The sequence below is a fragment of the Oncorhynchus clarkii genome, chromosome 9, assembly GCF_045791955.1.
Source record: "Oncorhynchus clarkii lewisi isolate Uvic-CL-2024 chromosome 9, UVic_Ocla_1.0, whole genome shotgun sequence".
Classification (NCBI taxonomy): Eukaryota; Metazoa; Chordata; class Actinopteri; order Salmoniformes; family Salmonidae; genus Oncorhynchus; species Oncorhynchus clarkii.
In genome coordinates this window covers 60,207,813-60,227,366 of record NC_092155.1, presented here as the reverse complement: position 1 = coordinate 60,227,366, position 19,554 = coordinate 60,207,813, and the positions used below count along the sequence as shown (strand labels likewise).

Here is a 19,554-nt window from a genome sequence, read left to right as displayed (position 1 = left end):
ATCTTCTGCACATCTATCATTCCTGTGTTTAATTGCTAAATTGTAATTATTTTGCCACTATGGCCTATTTATTGCCCTTATCTTACCTCATTTGCACACACTGCACACATACTTTTTCTATTGTGTTATTGACTGTGTTTGTTTATTCCATGTGTAACTGTGTGGTTTGTGTTGCACTGTTTTGCACTGTTTTGCTTTATCTTGGCCAGGTCGCAGATGTAAATGGGAACTTGTTCTCAACTAGCCTACCTGTTTAAAAAAAATGAATAGAAAATAAAACATACACCTTAGGCAAACACATTTAAACTCAGGTTTCACAATTACTGACATTTAATCCAAGTAAAAATTCCCTGTTTTAGGTCAGTCACCACTTTATTGTAAGAATGTGAAATGTCAGAATAATAGTAGAATGATTTATTTCAGCTTTTATTTCCTTCATCACATTCCCAGTGGGTCAGAAGTTTACATACACTCAATTAGTATTTGGTAGCATTGGCTTTAAATTGTTTAGCTTCCCACAATAAGTTGGGTGAATTGTGGCCCATTCCTCCTGACAGAGCTGGTGTAACAGTCAGGTTTGTAGGCCTCCTTGCTCGCACATGCTTTTTCAGTTCTGCCCACAAATGTTCTACTGGATTGAGGTCAGGGTTTCTGATGGTCACTCCAATACCTTGACTTTGTTGTCCTTAAGCCATTTTGCTACAACTTTGTCTTGAGATGTTGCTTCAATATATCCACATCATTTTCCTACATCATGATGCCATCTATTTTGTGAAGTGCACCAGTCCCTCCTGCAGCAAAGCACCCCCATAACATGATGCTTCCACTGACGTACTTCAGGGTTGGGATGGTGTTCTTTGGTTTGCAAGCTTCCCCCTTTTTCCTCCAAACATAACGATGGTCATGATGGCCAAACAGTTATATTTGTTTCATCAGACCAGAGGACATTTCTCCAAAAAGTACGATCTTTGTCCCAATGTGCAGTTGCAAACCATAGTGTGGCTTTTTATGGCGGTTTTGGAGCAGTGGCTTCTTCCTTGCTGAGCGGCCGATTCAGGTAATGTCGATATAGGACTTGTTTTACTGTGGATATACTTTTGTACCGGTATCCTCCAGCATCTTCACAAGGTCCTTTGCTGTTGTTCTGGAATTGATTTGCACTTTTCGCACCAAAGTACGTTCATCTCGAGGAGACAGAATGAGTCTCCTTCCTGAGTGGTATGACGGCTGCATGGTCCCATGGTGTTTATACTTGCATACTATTGTTTGTACAGATGAGCGTGGTACCTTCAGGCGTTTGGAAATTGCTTCCAAGGATGAGCCAGACTTGTGGAGGTCTACAATGTTTTTTTCTTGACTGATTTCCCCATGATGTCAAGCAAAGAGCCACTGAGTTTGAAGGTAGGCCTTGAAATACATTCACAGGTACATTACAATTGACTCAAATTATGTCAATTAGCCTATCAGAAGCCTTGACATCATTTACTGTAATTTTCCAAGCTGTTTAAAGGCATAGTCAACTTAGTGTATGTAAACTTGTAAACAGTGAATTATAAGTGAAATAATCTGTCTGTAAAGGATTGTTGGAAAAATTACTTGTGTCATGTCCTTACTTGTGTCATGTTAGATGTCCTAACCGACTTGCCAAAACTATAGTTCGTTAACAAGAAATTTGTGGAGTGTTTGAAAAACAAGTTTTAATGACTCCAACCTAAGTGTATGTAAACTTCCGACTTCAACTGTATGTATGTATGTTCTGAGCAGATTTGCTCAAGATTTAGTGAAACTCCCATGTAAATAAGAAGCGATATCACTAGGAGGATGGTTTGTGCAGCAGTCTTCTCTTGCAGGGAAAGCCACTAAGCCAGGAGATGTCAATTACAATTAAACACACATAATTCCACTGCTTAACCTATTAACAAGACTGGACCATGTCTGTGTAAACAAGATTCTCAGCATGAACTGGCAGAGCAGAGCCTATGTTAACAGTGAATGACCACTCTGTCGCTCTCCCTGTCTGTCTCTATCCTCCTCTTCCTTTCCACTCCATCTCGCTGTTCTAAATTGTTCCAGTAGACTTAAGCCTCCGTAGCTACACTACACCCCGCTCTAACAATACCATGACCCATGGTGGGTTCACGCAAGCAACCGGAGTTCACAGAGCCAGTGAAATTGAGGATGTCTCCCCTTTCTTGTTGTAAAACAGGGAAGGAAGGGTGTTTCTTTTTGGTCAATTTGGTCATTTAGAGGTCAACAACATGCAAACGTGTTCGACAATACCGCAAGTCAAAAGGTAACCACACTTCCTGACCACTAAACCCAGACACATTTAATTCCACTATCACTGTGGATGAATGTCAGTCTGAGACTAACCAGCATTCACGGTTTAACCCCAGCTTTAAACCTCATCCAGACACACCATTCAGTTACCTGCCGTGTGGCTCAAGATATTATGCAACAAAATGGATCAGCCAGCTGCCCTTATGTGTCCAGTCTTCACAGAATGCACAGATTATGTGACTATAGGGCTTTGAACCAGAACAGCTTAAGAGTTTAAGTCTTTCTCCATGCCTCAACATACTCAAGATAAATTAAATGGATGGGACAAACTCCAGGAAGAAAAAAAAAAAATCAAGTAAGCCATAAACTTCTTGAAAAAAAAAAATCATCATGTTAAACAAAGACTGCTCAACTCACTCAGGCCCTAGAGCAGTGGAAGTGACTGACAGGCTGTGTAGGTGTGTCCACCATGTGGGTTAACTCGTTTTCTGGAACTCAGTCAACCCTTTAAAAACGAAGCTCAAGTTACACATCCAAGGGTGTGGATGGGAAGAATAGAGAGACAGGTATTACATGACAGGGCTGGGAGGAAGTACTCAGTGGCCACAACAAAGAAAACATTTTCAGGGTGGGGAGGATAGAGTCAGAACAATTATGTGGCCACCTCAAAAAGCACAAGAAAGAGGATTGACACCCACCACCTCAAGATTGTTCTGAATTTTTTGTTAGAAATATTAGCATTCCCCCAACATTATTTTGTTGAAATATAATTTGGACTGAATAATTATGATAATTAATTGCACCCAAATTGGCCATTTCAATTTATAGGATTCATATAAATATAGTACCTAACATCCGATTTGGACCCGCCACATCTCAACGATGAGTATATAGTATCAGTTCTCTATGTCTGACAAGCAGTATGGATCTGCGGCTCGGAGTATTGTTTCTTCCTCCTATGTAACGTATTCTTAGTGAACTCTTTTTCTGTTTTTACATGGTAGGGTCTCGATTTTTATTATATAAACATGGGGTCGAGGGAAAAAAAAAGGTTTGGGAACACCTGGCTTACAGGGTAAGGAAACCAATATGCCATTTTTGTAATTTGGGTGAACTATCCTAATGTGATTTTTGATTTTATGACCAGGTTCTAGTGGACAGAAACGGGTAATATCAGGATGTAGGATGGGACATAAACCTAACAACTTCAATTACTAAAAAAAATTCTGTACAGATGAATTGTGAAAAATTTACTGTGAATACATTGCGTAAGATGAAGAAACAATACTCCAAGCCGCAGCGCCATACGACTCGTCAGACAGAGAATTGATACTATATACTAGTTGTTAGGGTGGGATTGGCATGGGGTGTAAGGGATCCGTGGGTGGCATTTGACAATTTCAACAAAAATGAATCCTATAAAACTAAAATGGTCAATTTGGGTGCAAATCAACTAGCTTAATTTCAAGGTTCAAATAGTCTTTCAACCAAATAAATGTTGCAGGAATGCTTATCTTATCTGGGCCTAACTAAAGAAATTATTTCAGAACAATCTCAGATGATAGGGGTCATGGCTTGCTGAAATGACATGGAACGACCCAGGAGATCTTTACGTGAGTTTAGAGGGGAGGGGACGTTAAGCTTCTTTACAAAGGCACCGACTTGTTTCGTAAGAGGATAGGGAGTAAAATATAACGTGGAATTGGTAGTGGCGAATATAGGAAGGACGAATTGGTGGGTAGGGGTTAGAAGGGTATCAGATTGTCACGGTGAGGGAGTCAGGGGGAGGACAGCCAGGGTTTCTGAAAGACCGAAAGGTTGAAAGCAATACAGAAAGAGGTTAATGAGGGTTCCAGACAGTCGCCTCTACAGGGAAAGGGACTGTAAAAGGTTAAAGTTAAAGTGCAGAGCCAGAAGCAGGCAGCAATGAACTTTGTGACCTGTGGGTAAAAACACCTTCCCCTATCATTAATCTTCCCCCACTGAGGATGTCAATCATGCATTAGGAAAATGACTGGTACTTAAACAATGTGAGTAGAATGCAAATCTATCCAACCAACCTCCAGTGAGAGGAAGCGACTGGTGTTCCAAAAGGAACACAGCCATTTTGCTTTTATCTACCCAGCCACTTGGCCAGTGGATGATGTAAAGTGGTTGGCAGACAAAAGAAGTGGAGGAGGGAGAGTGGGAGAAAGTGACGAGGGGTTCTATTTAAAGCCAAATCCCCATCACCCACGCACCCCCTCACTGCTTCCCTCCCCACTAGTCTGTTTTTACTGCTATTCCCTGTTCTGTAAACCTTAAATCGCACTCCGCTCAATCCCTCTCTGTGTTGGACTGTTTTAACAAGAGTTGGGACCATCAGCTCCTGTGTGCTCAGACACTGATAGAGCGGTCACAGAGAGGGGTGGGCTGTGTGGACTGGGAGAGAGTCACTGGGAGAAAGAGTAACTGGGATGGGGATTGGGGGGAGGCATTCCTTAGAGAGCTACATTCCCCCTGTGAGGCAGGATATATCAGGAACCCAGCCAGAGGAATAGAAGAAAAAAATAAAACAGGAACAGATAAGAGGGGAGTGAAAACAAAGCAAGTTGACTTGGCTGAGATTCTAGGATGAGGTGAGGAGAAGTGGGACACTGAGAACACCACACTTCAGGAAACTGATGCATAAATACAACCCACAGGATGTTAACTTAACTATTTTGAGTAAACCAAACTACATTGAAGAAACATTTAAAAACAGAACATGCAATTTCAAAGATTTTACTGAGTTACAGTTCATATAAAATGCTGACCACACCGCTCGCATTACGTGCGCTGCAAAAAAATGTGCACATACAATCCTTTCATCTAAACTGCTCACGTGCGTATGCATAGCCAGGCGCTAAAATACACCGTGTGTGTGTGTGTGTATATATATAATTATTTTTACAATTGACGCGATGCATGTCCCTTCTTCAACCCATTGTTTTATTTAGGAGCATATACCCATGTGGGTGATTGAAAGATGAACGGAGGTCCACACTCCAGTCCAATAGGTGGTGGTAATGCACCTTAAAGTTGGTTGCCAACTGCCATATAAAGTCCACATAAGAATAAGAAGACTGAAAGTTAGTTTCTAGTAAACTCCCCATGTTTCCCCTTTTATCTGTGCATTAGTTGTCATAGAGAACACACAATTTTGTGTGACTCAAAATTCTACAAAGAGCCAGAAAAAAGGACCTTGTGCATTTCAAGTAAAACAACAACCCAATGTTTATATCCCAGGGCAAATGAGCTAGCAACAGAAAGCTAGCTAGCTAAATGGCCATGAATGTTTCATGTGATTTGACCTGTTCCTAAAGTAATATAATTGGTTCAGAGTTCATTTAGATATTTCAACCTGCGTGTCCTGATCGCGTCTGGTGTGGATGGACAAAATCAACATGAGCACACGGACGAACGAGCATGCCTTCATTAGGCTGTGGATTTCACATGACTAGGAATACAGACATGCATCTGTTTGTCACAGATACCTTTTTTTTAAAAGTAGGGGCGTGGATCAGAAAACCAGTCAGTATCTGGCGTGATCACCATTTGCCTCACCAAGTGCGACATCCCGTTGGTGAAGAAGCCGGATGTGGAGGTCCTGGGCTGGCTTGGTTACACATGGTACTGCCAAATTCTCTAAACCGACGTTGGTGGCAGCTTGTGGTAGAGAAATTAACATTAAAATTATCTGGCAACAGCTCTGGTGGACATTCCTGCAGTCAGCATGCCCATTGCACGCTGCCTCAACTTGAGACATCTGTGGCATTGTGTTGTGTGACAAAACTGCACATTTTAGAGTGGCCTATTGTCCCCAGCACAAGGTGTATTGATTATGCAATTTAATCAGCTTCTTGACATTCCACACCAGTCAAGTGGATGGATTATCTTGGCAAAGGAGAAAGGCTCACTAACAGGGATGATAACAAATTTGTGCACAAACTGAGAGAAATAAGCTTTTTGTGAGTATGTAAAATTTGTGGGATTATTTATTTCAGCTCATGAAAAATGGGATCAACAGTTTACATGTTGCATTTATTTTTGTTCAGTGTAAAACAATGAGAACACTGAAAACATTTCAGTAAAAATAGATTTCTAAGGGAAAGTTTAGCATGATCAGACATGTTTGAATGCTGCTATTGTTTTAGTGAATAGTATAGGGGTCCAACAGAGTCTACAGCTGGCTGCTTAATGAACCGTGAAAATGCACTTACACACTGCTCATTGTCTATGGAAACAAGAGCAGAAAGGGAAATTATCTGGAAATCTATTGCTGTCCTGCTCATGAGTTAGCATGTATGCAGAAATGCCAAAGAAAGCTAATCCACCCAAGCCACAACCTACTAATTTCATAATGTAAGAAAATTAGAACCCATGGGTAGAAATCAGTAACTTTGTGTCAAAGTACTGCGACAAGTGGCAACAAAAAAGTACCAAGTTAAGGAAACTTGGCCTCTTTAACACACACACACACACACACACACACACACACACAGTACCTTTCCAGTGGGACCAACTTCTACACTCAGCTGCAATCAGAGAGGGAGTGTATCTGGAATGGCCATCACACTACAGGCAATTCTTATCTGCAGCCACATGCTACAGACCAGTCTGGGCTTTGACAGTGTACAGTCCTGCCTGCCATGCTAAGACATCGCATGAGCACCTCTTATCCCAGATGAAAACAAAACAACGCGCTGGTGGAAAGGGACATGGCAACAACACGTAACCCTCTGCTGAAACACTTAACAAGGATGCTGGGTAGCTAACTAATGCCAGCCTTCCTTCCTTAACCAAATCCCTCAAGGGTCTATGTAATGAGGGTCTGGCTTTTTTATTTTCACAGCAATTTAAAGTCGCACATTCTTTTAAGTCTTAGTGAGGGCGGCGGACTGTCAGGGTATCTGTGGCCTGGCCTTTCAAATCAAATGATGTGTTACACCTATGTTTCTAAACACACACACATGACGGTCTGGCCAGTGAGTCTGGTCCTCTACATACCTTCCTGGACCCGTGGCAGGTGGGACTGATCAATCTCCAGCTCTGTCATGGCTGCTAGAGAATGGCAGTCACAGCCTCATTGCCCTCAGGGCGGATCAGAGTACAGAGACCCTGGGGAATGAAGGGTACATAAAGACAAATGAGTCCAGTAGCATAGAACAGTCATGTTCAACATTGAATTGCAGTAGTTACTCTTTGTTATTGCAAGGAGGGCACATTCAGCATTTGACTTTCTTAATCCTTTGTTCAAATGTGTCTATGTATGCACAGAAGTCTACTGCAGGCAAACCGTTGAAGCACACACTATAATGACATAATTCCTATGAACTCTACTAAATGTATGTTAAACATTCTAAAACTATTATGACAATAGCTACAAATGTAACCCCCATGTAACACTTGCATGGCGGTTACATGCAGTTCGAGAAACTCGGAACGAATTTCCACAGCAGTATGCTACAACACGTACAGAATTCCATTACAAATGCAATGCACAACGATGCAATTACGTATTTGTTTTGTATGATAATGGCGATACAGACAACGTGCTCTTTGTCAACTTAATATAAAGATCAACAACGGTTTAATGCGTGTCTGTCAAGCTCAATCAATCGCTAAAAACATGCCCAAACAAAAACAAACAAAACCTACAGCTGTTACCTACCTGTATCCGCAGCACTATCCTGAATATAGTTTGTAGCCTTCGTGCACACAAAATAACATTCAACAAGTAAACATGGTAGTTGAGAAAACTTTTGATTATTTTGTTGCGGTTGTCTATTTTCCAGACACTTTATCCGCAGTTATCGTTTTACGTTCACTATAGTCTCCGATACATTCGATACACCTATTCCCGGCATCTATTTAGATCTGACACAACTATGTTTTTAGTTTATCAATGAAACAAAGCTGATAGTTTGATGGCACGCCATCAAGGACAAATAATGGACTAAATGAGCCTCCTTTATAGTCCAAGGACCTTACATATTCTGTAAGCCAAAACAGTCCAATACGCCATCTAAACGATAATTCGATTGATTATTTTTTGCGGTACAGTTCTAGAAACAAATCCCTCTACTCTCATATCACATCAACAACTATTTCACGAATTCAAAATACATACTTACTGTACACTGTTTTAACCGTATTTTTAGACACAGTTACAGCTGACAGTATTTTTCAGTGACACACGTTTGTGGCGTCCATCTTCTATTTACACACAGGTGAGATTCAGATAGCTAATTAGCGCAGGTAGTCGACTGTCTTCCGTCTGTTTTCCGTAAACACGCGCTGTAACATATGGCCGTGTGGGAGCACTAGCCCCATAAAGGTGTGCTACAAAAAAAAATCGCCGAGGTCATTATGCTTCCAAAACCATAGCGCAAGTGACGCGGTTTAATGTTCAGACCAAGCGCAAGCTAGGGCTATTTGCAAAACTACCCTATACAGAGAAGACGTCTTCGTCCAATGACTCTTATGTGCAATGGAACTGAGAGTCATTATCAAGGCCCAGGAAAAGCTTAGCTCACTCACTGTGAAGTTGTTTGGCTGGAGATAGTTATGGGGGGTGATAAGGGACATATATGCCTAGGCAACCGTTCCACCTGACATGACATGATACCAAAGCCTTACTAAGTCTGCGTTTCGTTTTCTGATTTACATGACACCAACGCCTTACTAAAGTCTGTGTGATGCCTGCATCGCGTGAAAGTGATAATGTGCATAGTTTATATTTATATTAATTAAATCTCAACCATAAATGTTAGAAACGTACAATGTTTCTGTGCAAGCAGACTTTGGAACATAGCCACCTTGTACTATAGCCTATGGCTTGTGTATTTCCTGTTATGGCTAATGGCCTAGAAAAGATGATGCCTAATCTATAGATAATCTGTCTTTCCCTCAACACCTAATGGCATGTTATGTTATCTTATCTCTCTGTATACAGATATACATGTTTTCAGCCAATCACAAACTGTGTTGTTACAACTTCCACATCAGACAACCAATAAGAGTTGTGTTCACGGCTTTCAGGGGAGTTCATAGTTGCTATTTGGGATCTTTGGGATGTTCATACCTCTATCAAGTATACATGTAAATTGGTTAAATGTCAAAGTCCCAAGGAATCCGGATTGCAGTGACCGTTTGTATAGTGAGAGACTGGCACCGGTATTTGAGAGCTCGGCAGCGACACAGACATAAATTTTATTATTTTTTTAAACAAGCGGCAGAAGGGATTTTTGAGTGTCTACCCCAGATATTTTCATTATATACAATAAAATAATTGCCAAGATGTACTTGATCCAATTGAGTAGTCAGTAGGCTATATTTAAATTGTGATATCGTTAGGAAACATTTAGTCCTACTGTGTTAAGGCAAATTTGGTTTATTTGAAAATATTTTTATAGTTCCTAGTATTTATTTAATGGATTAATTCAATTATAAATGAAATAACTACTTTTCACTGAAGAAGGGAAACGAGGTACAACATGCAACTTCGATGGAAGACCTACAGTTGAAGTCGGAAGTTTACGTAAACTGAGTTTAAATGTATTTGGCTAAAGTGTTTCACAATTCCTGACATTTAATCCAAGTAAAATGTCCCTGTTTTAGGTTAGTTAGGATCACCATTTTATTTTAAGAATGTGACATGTCAGAATAATTGTAGAGAGAATGATTTATTTCAGCCATCACATTCCCAATGGGTCAGAAGTTTACATAGACTCAATTAGTATTTGGTAGCATTGGCTTTAAATTGTTTAACTTGGGTTGAAGGTTTCGGGTAGCCTTCCACAAGCTTCCCAAAATAAGTTGGGGGAATTTTGGCCCATTCCTCCTGACAGAGCTGGTGTAACTAAGTCAGGTTTGTAGGCCTCCTTGCTCGCACACGCTTTTTCAGGTCTGCCCACAAATGTTCTATAGGATTGAGGTCAGGGCTTTATGATTGCCACTCCAATACCTTGACTTTGTTGTCCTTAAGCCATTTTGCCACAACTTTGGAAGTATGCTTGGGGTCATTGTCCATTTGGAAGACCCATTTGCGACCAAGCTTTAACTTCCTGACTGATGTCACATAATTTTCCTTTTTCATGGCGCCATCTATTTTGTGAAGTGCACTAGTCCCTCCTGCAGCAAAGTACCCCCACAACATGATGCTGCCACCCCCATGCTTCATGGTTGGGATGGTGTTCTTTGGCTTGCAAGCCTCCCCCTTTTTCCTCCAAACATAACAATGGTCATTAAGGCCAAACAGTTCTATTTTTGTTTCATCAGACCAGAGGACATTTCTTTAAAAAGTATGATCTTTGTCTCCATGTGCAGTTGCAAACCATAGTCTGGCTTTTTTATGGTGGTTTTGGAGCAGTGGCTTCTCCCTTGCTGAGTGGCCTTTCAGGTTATGTCAATATAGGACTTGTTTTACTGTGGATATAGATACTTTTATACCTGTTTCCTCCAGCATCTTCACAGTCCCATGGTGTTTATACTTGCGTAATATTGTTTGTACAGATGAACGTAGGCGTTTGGGAATTGCTCCCAGATTATTTGGTCTGAGGTCTTGGCTAATTTCCTCATGATGTCAAGGAAAGAGGCACTGAGTTTGAAGGTAGGCCTTGAAATACATCCACAGGTACACCTCCAACTGACTCAGATGTCAATTAGCCTATCAGAAGCTTCTAAAGCCAAGACAATTTTCTGGAATTTTCCAAGCTGTTTAAAGGCACAGTCATCTTAGTGTATGTGTTAAGGTTTTCTTCCGAAGGAGAGGACCAAAATACGTGGTTATTTCAATTAATGTTTAATAAAAAGATAACCACGAACAATACAAACAAGAAAACCTAAACAGCCTTATCTGGTGCAAACACTGAGACAGGAACAATCACCCACACTCAAAGAATATGGCTGCCTAAATATGGTTCCCAATCAGAGACAACGATAAACACCTGCCTCTGATTGAGAACCACTTCAGGCAACCATAGACTTTTCTAGACAACCCCACAATCCCAATACCTACAAAACCAAGACAAAACACACCACATAATTAACCCATGTCACACCCTGGCCTGACCAAAATAAGAAAACACAAAATACTAAGACCAGGGCGTGACAGTATGTAAACTTCTGACCCAATGGAATTGTGATAGTGAATTAAGTTAAATAATCTGTCTAAATTGTTGGAAAAATTACTTGTGTCATGTACAAAGTAGATGTCCAAACCGACTTGCCAAAACTATAGTTTGTTTACAAGAAATTTGTGGAGTGGTTGAAAAACTAGTTAATGACTCCAACCTAAGTGTATGTAAACTTCCGACTTCAACTGTAAAATCATGCCTGACAAAACGATATCCTAATATGGTGTGGATACAGTAATAGTCTATTCTACAACAATGTAACTGTATGTGCTAGTATTATTGATCAATTAAATTGTAAATGTGGATGGGTACGCTATTTCATTCAATGATTACGTTATTGTACAAGGTAGATACAGGAGTATGTAACAGTTTTCTTCCTGGGAAGGAGAGGAGGACCAAAACATGGGACTTGTGCAAGTTCTCCCACTTAAAAAGATGAGAGAGGCCTGTAATTTATCATAGGTACACTTACTATGACAGACAAAATGAGAAAAAAGGTCATAGGTACACTAACTATGACAGACAAAATGAGAAAAAAAATCCAGAAAATCACAGTAGGACCAAGCTGCGTACCTATTGCAGATTCAGTCTTCCCAGTCTGGTGCAGGTCTACAATTTTGTTTCTGGTGTCCTTTGACAGCTCTTTGGTCTTGGCCATAGTGGAGTTTGGAGTGTGACTGTTTGAGGTTGTGGACAGGTGTCTTTTATACTGATAACAAGTTCAAACAGGTGCCATTAATACAGGTAACGAGTGGAGGACAGAGGAGCCTCTAAAAAAATAAGTTACTGGACTGTGAGAGCCAGAAATCTTGCTTGTTTGTAGGTGACCAAATACTTATTTTCCACCATAATTTGCAAATAAATTCATTAAAAATCCTACAATGTGATTTTCTGGATTTTTTTTCTCATTTTGTCTGTCATGAAAATTACAGGCCTCTCTCATCTTTTTAAGTGGGAGAACTTGCACAATTGGTGGCTGACTAAATACTTTTTTGCCCCACTGTATATGTAAATATGTGATGTCACAATAAAATGTGTTAGTGTTAATATTTGTACGAAAATAGCGTTTAACAGTTCGCTAGCTTGATGCTAACCAAAGCTTGCTTGGTTAACCGCTATAGTAGTTAACTCTAGCCTAGTTGGTTTTAGTTAATGTCAGCTTAATGTAATGGTTGTATCATTGTTTCGCATAGACATCCAGTAATTTAGAGTTTTTTCGAAATGGACAGTGAGTTATATACAGTATAATGTGTAGATGTACTGTATGGTGACTCCACGTTTGGATGAACGGACCAACGGGACTGCCATGGGCAAGTACTTTGATGGGTACCAGGAATGGTGGAAAGACAATCTGAAGGTAATTATCTTTGCACACAACACAGCAGTGTCCAGGCTTCCACAGTATTCACTCTATCACCTGCTATATGGAGGGAAGCCGCAGCAGTTAACTGATGTAAACAATGCAATTGTATAGAACATTATTGCACATACTGTAGTATACTTTTTTTGGATTCACTTAGTGTTTTTCTTTTGCTGTTTTTGTATAATGCACTTTGAGGTCAGTGATACTCCACCTGATGTGGTGGAAGTTGTCGAACCAAATTCAAACTCCTTCAAAGACCACCTTCAGGCACGGACTGAGAAAGATGTGGAGGTTTTTGACCAGGTAAAAATTGTCCACTGTTCATTTATTTTCTGGCCTTCCAAGAGATATATAAGAGATGTATTTGTAATAATATTAAATATAATTGCATTTGTTTCTATTATCAATAAAGGTGAGACTGAACATGGACAGAGCGCATGAGAAAAAGGGGAACCACCTGAGAAGAATCAAGGGAACCAAGTGCTTTGACATCTGGGCAAATTACTTGGCTTGGAAGAAGGCGAGACCCGGGAAAGCTTGGTGCTCTTTCATTCCTAGCTGGGGTCAACATCCATTAAGGGGAAATATAAAAAATCTCATAACTATTTGCATTTTACAGCCTCATGGTGGGCGACATCGCCGTGCTGTCAGCAGTACCAACACTGGCCCAGGGGTTTCTCCAAATAATTAATCTCAAGGCTAACCACTGGGTCATGTTAAATAACCGCCACTTCCAGATAGGTACTTAAGGTGTTAAGGTGTATGACTCCAGTGGTCATGACACCACCCTGGAGTTTCTCTCACAACTCATCTCTCTACCTTTCCCAAGGACCATCCCTTCCCAACCCCACTGACATCAACAATTAGAAAGGTATCCTTTATTTTCTGTCTGCCGTTAACATTAATCCATGTCTAATCAAACATTTAAAGTAAATAATTAAATAACTATTTTTACATACCTGAATCATTTAACCTGTGTGTTTGCTTGTTTATGTCTGTCTCCTACCCTGTTCCCTTTACTCTGCTCCTGTTCTCCAGGACCTAGGGGTTCTGCCTAACACCCAGACATGGATCCACCTGGTGTCCTCCATTACCAACCACCCTCCAACTTTTCATTACATCATCTACAGCTACTGTTATGTCAAGTTGTCATTATCTGCTAAGAAAGAGCAAGACAATTATCATACTGGGCACATAATGCGCGATACACAGATTAGCTAAAAACACTAGCACTCCAAACACTCAGAACAAAGAGGGCAGTAGCGCCTGGACTTTGCAGTTTCCCTCTTCGAGTCCACTACCTGTTGAAAAACAAGTGACAGGCAGAACTTCCCATCCACACAAGACCCACCTCCTCCCTATTCCACACACTATAATTCTGTATTTCAGTCTACGATTGCCATGTGAGTGTACAAAAAATCTGAAAGTAAATTGATACACATGTACCAAAAGAATATCAATGGTTATGTATTTAAATCTAAAATATTGCTAAATTGGTTGTCACAGCTGTTTCACAAGGTGTTTGTTGTTGTAAATTGTAACGTATCCCTTGATGGTATTTGTTAGTTAAACATGATTAATTGTATCTAAAGACATACAATAGATATATATTCAACCACAAGGGGGTACTAATGAGATTATTTGTTTAATCATAATTGAGGACAAACATGTTTTCAGTGTAGGTAAGGGAATGCCTGTTTACAATGAAAACATGCCAGCCAGACAAGCCAGTGTATGAATTAAATGTATTTGCATATGAATGGAGTGGAAAATAGCTCACTTTGTGATCTGTAAGGTAAGTAACATTAATGTGTGTGTGTGTGGGGGTGGCATTGAAATGATGTCATGTTTACCCTGATGCCTGTTTATTCATAAAAAGCAGAAGATGGTAAATAACATTAATCACAATGGTTAGCCCATGCAAATTAGTAGGAGTACATTTAGCCTAATTGGTAATAAATATGACGTGGGGGAAAGTCGTGATCCTAGTCAGGCTTTTGTTTGTCAATTCCAGATTAAATATAGGTCTTCATCTGTCGGCAATTGTGGACTAAATCAATGACAAACAGCTTAAATGTTCAGGCTTCATCAGGTTCCGTTGAGTCTAAGGATATGCATAAGAACGCAACTGCACTGAAATGAATAGCCTGATTCAATGGGATTCTCCTGAATAATACATGTTTTTATCTGTTAAATTGTTTGATTGATTCATAGACCCAAACCGATTCTAACTTTTGGGTATTTTGCATTAGGCATAGCTCTACATTGCAGAGCATATAATAAACCATCCACATTTTCCTGTGATGTTTAGGCTGTGCAAGACCTTTGATAAACTAGTAGGCTGCGGAAATAATCGTGGAGTTTATCATTGTTATAGCCTAGATCGCTTTATAAAATCTGGACTGTTGTTTTTCCTATGGCTAAGCAAAAAAAGCATATGCTTTTTGCAAGTCTATAACAAGGCTTATATCCTCACATAGCCCCTCAACTCGAACCCTGCTTTTAACCATAAGACATCTCTACAGAAATGTATAGACGAAGGATTGCATGGTGACTGATTGTGTCTTAATCCAGGAAACTGGGAAGTGGGGGAGGGAAACGAGGTCAAATCATGACCTCAGTGATTTTCAGAGAAAGATGCCAGAGATTCCGAGTTGGATGACTGTTCAAAACAAAAATCCCAGTCTGACCTCGTTTTTTTCAGAGTTCCCAGTTGTCTTGATCGCACTGAAGTCGGAAGTCAGAGATTGCTGTACAATTATGTTCACTCCAGGGCCTAAAACTCCCCACAATTCAAATTAAATAAAACATCTTCCTTCTTCAGAAGTTCCAGCTAGGCAGGATAACGTTGGTTAGCTAATTAATTTGCTAGCTATCATACAGTAGGAGTATATTAATAATTATATATTTAATACAAGTAGACATGCATTCATAATTGACTGTAGCGCATATAAAGCACCCACAAGCTACTGGTGGCTGAAAACACAATCATCACGGGATGAACCAGTGATGAATTTCTGGCCAAGGGTGGTCCATTTAAAAATCATTCCTTCCTCTCGCCCCTTGCCCTGTTAGTATATACTCGTTAGACGTCATGATACGTCCACTGTCCACTTAATTTGGGTGTGTCTTTTAAGTGTTTGGACCGCAACCCTAGGCTACCTCCAACAAAGAAAAGGAAAGGGGTCTACCTAGTCAGTTGTACAACTGAATGCATTCAACTGAAATGTGTCTTCCGTATTTAACCCAACCCCTCTGAATCTGAGAGGTGTAAGGAACGAGTCGGCGGTTTGACGCCTTAGAAACAAACTTGTCTCCATTGACAGTTCATGTTAATTCATGGCGTTATTTTATGACGCTAGGAAGACGTTAGGTGACTTGGTGAGAGGTATCAGTAGCTTCACAAGGCTTAATTCTGGCATGAATCACCCCCCATAGGCAGTAGTGCTACATAGTGTAACGACCCTGGGTTTATAAGCGTGGAAATCGACTCTGCCACACGAGCATGCTTTTTCAGCACAGTCGTGCAGCACAGTCGATAGTGCGCCGGACCTCGGGCTATAAGGTCGAGGGTTCGAGACCTGCTCCCTGCTGTTTCATTACAATATGTATCCTACATAGACTAATAAAATGTGTTTGTGTGTATCCTGTAGCCTACAGTACATCCGATACTTGACAAAACAACTTTACATTTGTATATTTTAAAAACGTTTCCACAAGTTCAAATGTAAACTAACATTTATATTTTAATGCAATTAAGTTAAATGGTTATTTGAATTACTAGGCATTTTCTGCCATCTGCTGGTGCCATTTAAAAACAACAAGCTGTGGCCATGGGATGACATGGGTGACAACAAGCCAGTGGCATGAGCGAAGATGGTAGATAGTTCACCAAGGCTGTTTACCACTGGGTGTGTAGACACCAATGCAATAGCAGCTGGGTCTGGTCTACTTAGTTCATTAACTTTCATTGAAGAAAAAAAACAGCGAGTGGGATGTCTCACTTCCTCTTCTGTCTCTGGCAAGAGTTGTGTGTGGCACACACAAGGTCAAAAGTCAGCTACACCCATACATTTAGGGTGAACTGTTTAGGAACGAGCAGAGAGTTATATGCATCAAATATACATGAATGTGCATTCTTTATAGATATAAAAACAAACATAGTACTTAGCTCCATTTTAATCCTGCCAGATAATGTACCATATCCTGATAGAAAATAATTGTAAAAAATTATTTTGGAGGTGTGACACTTCTTCTCATCCTTCCCTCCCGCTGTTTTTTGTCTGTCTCCCACACCACCACCAGCCACCTCTGATTATTGACTTGTGCTCTTTTATAAATGCTATACCCTATACAACATTCTGATATTTCTCTACTAAATCTCTTTTAAATCAGCTCGGTTGGAGTCCTGAGCACAAATCATTTCAATTTCAACTAAATACAGTGCCTTGCGAAAGTATTCGGCCCCCTTGAACTTTGCGACCTTTTGCCACATTTCAGGCTTCAAACATAAAGATATAAAACTGTATTTTTTTGTGAAGAATCAACAACAAGTGGGACACAATCATGAAGTGGAACGACATTTATTGGATATTTCAAACTTTTTTAACAAATCAAAAACAGAAAAATTGGAAGTTCAGAAGTTCAGTGAGGATCTCTGAATGATCCAATGTTGACCTAAATGACTAATGATGATAAATACAATCCACCTGTGTGTAATCAAGTCTCCGTATAAATGCACCTGCACTGTGATAGTCTCAGAGGTCCGTCAAAAGTGCAGAGAGCATCATGAAGAACAAGGAACACACCAGGCAGGTCCGAGATACTGTTGTGAAGAAGTTTAAAGCCGGATTTGGATACAAAAAGATTTCCCAAGCTTTAAACATCCCAAAGGAGCACTGTGCAAGCGATAATATTGAAATGGAAGGAGTATCAGACCACTGCAAATCTACCAAGACCTGGCCGTCCCTCTAAACTTTCAGCTCATACAAGGAGAAGACTGATCAGAGATGCAGCCAAGAGGCCCATGATCACTCTGGATGAACTGCAGAGATCTACAGCTGAGGTGGGAGACTCTGTCCATAGGACAACAATCAGTCATATTGCACAAATCTGGCCTTTATGGAAGAGTGGCAAGAAGAAAGCCATTTCTTAAAGATATCCATAAAAAGTGTCGTTTAAAGTTTGCCACAAGCCACCTGGGAGACACACCAAACATGTGGAAGAAGGTGCTCTGGTCAGATGAAACCAAAATTGATATTTTTGGCAACAATGCAAAACGTTATGTTTGGCGTAAAAGCAACACAGCTCATCACACTGAACACACCATCCCCACTGTCAAACATGGTGGTGGCAGCATCATGGTTTGGGCCTGCTTTTCTTCAGCAGGGACAGGGAAGATGGTTAAAATTGATGGGAAGATGGATGGAGCCAAATACAGGACCATTCTGGAAGAAAACCTGATGGAGTCTGCAAAAGACCTGAGACTGGGACGGAGATTTGTCTTCCAACAAGACAATGATCCAAAACATAAAGCAAAATCTACAATGGAATGGTTCAAAAATAAACATATCCAGGTGTTAGAATGGCCAAGTCAAAGTCCAGACCTGAATCCAATCGAGAATCTGTGGAAAGAACTGAAAACTGCTGTTCACAAATGCTCTCCATCCAACCTCACTGAGCTCGAGCTGTTTTGCAAGGAGGAATGGGAAAAAATGTCAGTCTCTCGATGTGAAAAACTGATAGAGACATACCCCAAGCGACTTACAGCTGTAATTGCAGCAAAAGGTGGCGCTACAAAGTATTAACTTAAGGGGGCTGAATAATTTTGCACGCCCAATTTTTCAGTTTTTGCTTTGTTAAAAAAGTTTGAAATATCCAATAAATGTCGTTCCACTTCATGATTGTGTCCCACTTGTTGTTGATTCTTCACAAAAAAATACAGTTTTATATCTTTATGTTTGAAGCCTGAAATGTGGCAAAAGGTCGCAAAGTTCAAGGGGGCCGAATACTTTCGCAAGGCACTGTACTTTATTAAAACATGCTCTTTAAACCACCATCAAAATGAAATGAATCAGATGACCCTAAAACAGTCTATGAATCGTAAGTCAATGTCACCGACCACTTGCGCCACCTTCATTATCATACGAGAGCATGGGACTGACGTCAGAGACCTCTGTGAATTAAATAAACATTATCATACGAGAGACCATGGGACTGACGTCAGAGACCTCTGTTAATTAAATAAACATTATCATACGAGAGACCATGGGACTGACGTCAGAGACCTCTGTTAATTAAATAAACATTATCATACGAGAGACCATGGGACTGATGTCAGAGACCTCTGTTAATTAAATAAACAATTGCAAATGGTGACGTACTTTTGTTGCAAAATGTTACCTTCTATGAACACACCCCGTCTGTCTCTAGACTCTCAGCCAATGACTACATCTGCCTGTTTCTTGGCCTATTTAGGATCCATAATAAATACAAATAGGAGGGTTTATAGCAGGGCTAGGCAAAAGTGAAATTCCCAAATATAACATCTTGCTAGAACAAGCTTGCCCATTGAGCAGTTTGAGCATCAATTAATGACCCATGGCAAATCCTACACTGGCTTAAACTGACTTCAAATGTCATCTGAGCCAAGGGGCCTTCTGGAGCCGTAAATAAATACTTTATAGACAGGTAACTGCAAAATAATGGAAACACTTAAATAAATAAGGGATACAAAGTGTATTGAAAGCAGGT

The 19,554-nt window shown here is 40.3% G+C and overlaps 1 protein-coding gene across 3 annotated transcripts in view; it reads right to left on the bottom strand.

Moving 5' to 3' along the window:
* LOC139416652 (coiled-coil domain containing 187) overlaps positions 1 to 8,752 on the bottom strand; it is a 44,027-nt gene extending 35,275 nt beyond the window's left edge. For 2 of the 3 annotated variants that reach the window (XM_071165583.1, XM_071165585.1), the window contains exons 1-2: positions 8,436 to 8,752; positions 7,309 to 7,419 (exon numbers count right to left, since the gene is read on the bottom strand). In XM_071165583.1, coding sequence (XP_071021684.1) covers positions 7,309 to 7,357 — 49 coding nt within the window. In that variant the 5' untranslated portion in view covers positions 7,358 to 7,419; positions 8,436 to 8,752. Of the gene's footprint in view, positions 1 to 7,308; positions 7,420 to 7,972; positions 8,010 to 8,435 lie in introns of all 3 variants that reach the window. The other variant, XM_071165584.1, reaches the window with a different exon arrangement.
* Positions 8,753 to 19,554: the final 10,802 nt, after the last annotated feature.